Source organism: Olea europaea, chromosome 16 (genome assembly GCF_002742605.1).
Source record: "Olea europaea var. sylvestris chromosome 16, O_europaea_v1, whole genome shotgun sequence".
NCBI lineage: Eukaryota > Viridiplantae > Streptophyta > Magnoliopsida > Lamiales > Oleaceae > Olea > Olea europaea.
The window spans coordinates 18,407,399-18,410,053 of NC_036252.1; the positions used below are offsets into that span (position 1 = coordinate 18,407,399).

The 2,655-nt window shown below is 40.6% G+C and overlaps 1 protein-coding gene across 1 annotated transcript in view; it reads right to left on the reverse strand.

The window, feature by feature from the left end:
- Positions 1-2,239, reverse strand: part of LOC111412722 (cellulose synthase-like protein D4) — a 5,976-nt gene extending 3,737 nt beyond the window's left edge. The window contains exons 1-3 of the mRNA XM_023043642.1: positions 1,634-2,239; positions 978-1,367; positions 47-851 (exon numbers count right to left, since the gene is read on the reverse strand). Coding sequence (XP_022899410.1) covers positions 47-851; positions 978-1,367; positions 1,634-2,103 — 1,665 coding nt within the window. The 5' untranslated portion in view covers positions 2,104-2,239. The remainder of the gene's footprint in view (positions 1-46; positions 852-977; positions 1,368-1,633) is intronic.
- Between the last annotated feature and the right edge of the window lie 416 nt (positions 2,240-2,655).

Below are 2,655 nucleotides of genomic sequence, written 5' to 3' on the forward strand. Positions count from 1 at the left end.
TATTATTATTATTATTATTATATCGAAAGGCCTTATTGATTTATACCTGCAGAATGCCGGCATGATCACCTTTGGCGTGTTCCCTAGTAGACACTCCCCAAGTTCCGGGCCAGTGGGTACCATCGGCCATCCATGTAGCCTTTTGAACCTTGATTGACTCCATATGGTCATCCCCACTCTCTCTCATGTGCTTTAGTATTTTCATCTCCTCTCTGGCATTGAATGCATCAGATCTTCTCCTAATCGAATCTGGCAATCCATTTATCCTTACCTTAAATTCATCATATTCCCTCTTGACTCTCCGCCTATCTTTCACAAAATCAGGCCTTTTCTTGTTCTTGGTTGGATCACCTTTCAGAGTGAAGTAGGTTTCAGGATTTCTGGGTTCTATATCATGTTTCCTACAGAAAGGAACCCACAAATCAGCAAAACTCGCAGCCTCTGCCATAGCCTCAAAAGTGAGAAGCGCCGCACCGTCATCAGAAACGTAACAAGCAAGTTTCTCTACGGGATAGTCTACGGCTAAGATTGACAGAATAGTGTTGGCAGTGACCAGTGGCGGTTCTTTTTCAGGATCCGCCGTGGACACAAAAAAGTCAATTCCTGGGAGGTCAGAGGCCCCACTCGGATTGGAAGATGATGGCATATCAAATTTATCGCGCAAAATCTCTAAATCTGTAACCCGACTGACTGGGTTGATCTTAGGAACCTGATCAAGAACCCAAGAAAAGGCGAACCATAATTCACATACAACTGACATCAACCACAGCCATATAGCTTCGTCGTTTGGATGTTTCAGCCTCCATGTCAAGAAAAAGGCAAGTACAACTAGTCGGACAACAATAAGCAGCCTGTAATTTCATGTTGGTTACTAAACTTCATTTTGTTTCAAGTTTTTCACACTAAACAGTTGGACTTAATCCGTTAATTCGACCAACGGACGTGAATGGAGTGACAAAATTTTATTGTTTGCATACCTGTAAGGGCTGATGATGCTATTTGGTATAGGTACTATTCGGCTGAGGGGCCTACACGGTTTATCTGATGAATCCGGCATGCCTTTATGCACTCCATCCGCGTCATCTCCATACATGTCATCTTGAGGCCAATAGGCATTACCATATCCATATGTACCCTGAGTCTCAAATAGCCACTTATTATGATCAAATTCTCCATTTTGATTCCTCTTCATCATGGACATACGTCGGTCTCCTTTTGAATCCTCAGGGGCGGGAAGTGATAGAGCGCCACCGGAAAAATCTGGTACATCATCATCAAAATCACCAACTCTATATGGCTCCTTGCATCCAGGACAGAGACCAGTATCTTTTTGGGCGTCCATGTAGCAATCTCTGCAGATTTTAAACCTAGAAAGACCATTCCAAGAAATGTTCATACCTACCTCACTATTTAGAATTAGTGCATGCTGGTGAATTATCCTTGATAGTAAAACTAAGTTTCCATTTAATTAATTATGAGAAATGTGAGCTACTTGTTAAATACAAGATATAGATAAATATATGTAGACTCTCTCTAGCAGCTTAAACTTTTTGATGATGAGGTTAATATAGAAAGTCATAACGTGTTAGACCATTGATAAAAGAACGTTTAAGGTCTTAACTCTTAGACATACCTACATTCACAAGGAATAACGTCTTTACCCCTTTCATCCTTCATAATCTTGCCATCACAAGCCGGCATGGCACAGGACGAGCCCTTTGAACCGGCCATCTGTGGATGACTCACCTCTGATTCAATCACCTTATCCATGAGATGAGCACGCGTGACGCTGTTGAATCCACCGGTGAAGAGAGAATTGGATACATATTGTTCTTCTGCTTTTGTAGCCACAGAAGTGTCCATTGGCTGATTATCAGGCGTAGGAGGAATGTGAACAGTATAATTCATGTAATCACCCGAAATTTCTCCCGACATATCCAGGTCTTCTCTGGAGAGACTAACATACCTACCGCTTGAAGTTCTACGTGCAAATTTCACCGTTTGGCCACTGGGACCCCGGTTTCCATGAGAACTACCGGAAGAACCACCAGACCCCGGTGCACGCATTGCCTTCTTTGATGGCTGGCTAGACAAGTTCGACATTTTCGAATTATTCTTTATATCTTTAATTTAATTCGAAAAGATTCCTAATTATATAGCAATAGTTTAATTAAATAAGACACCCCAGACTGTTGGTTCATTCTAATTGAAGACTTCTGTTCTGTTTCTACATCAAAATTATGCAACAAATTGGTAAAAAGGAAAATTAAAATAATTATCTCAAGAGCAAAATGAGATTTAAAATGAGAAGCAGAGGAAGCATACAGAAAATATGTGGTTTATGGTTCATCTCCAACAAAAAATCTGGGAAATGTATGGAAGAGAGAAAATAGGAAAAACAGAAATGGATTTCCTGGTGAGAGACCAAGTCACATAATTGCTTTCTGTTGGTAGGTTTCAAGGGGATATTTAGACATGTCAAAACGGGCAGACTGAATAAACCAGCATGAACAGGTGCATGTTTCTAAGTCGATCTTTTATCGGGTTTGACACATGTATCAAAAGAATAAACTTCATTCATGCAATTGTTCACAACTAGAGAATTACGATTGGACTTCCAACCTTACGAGCAACGTGATTTGATAACATTCAAAA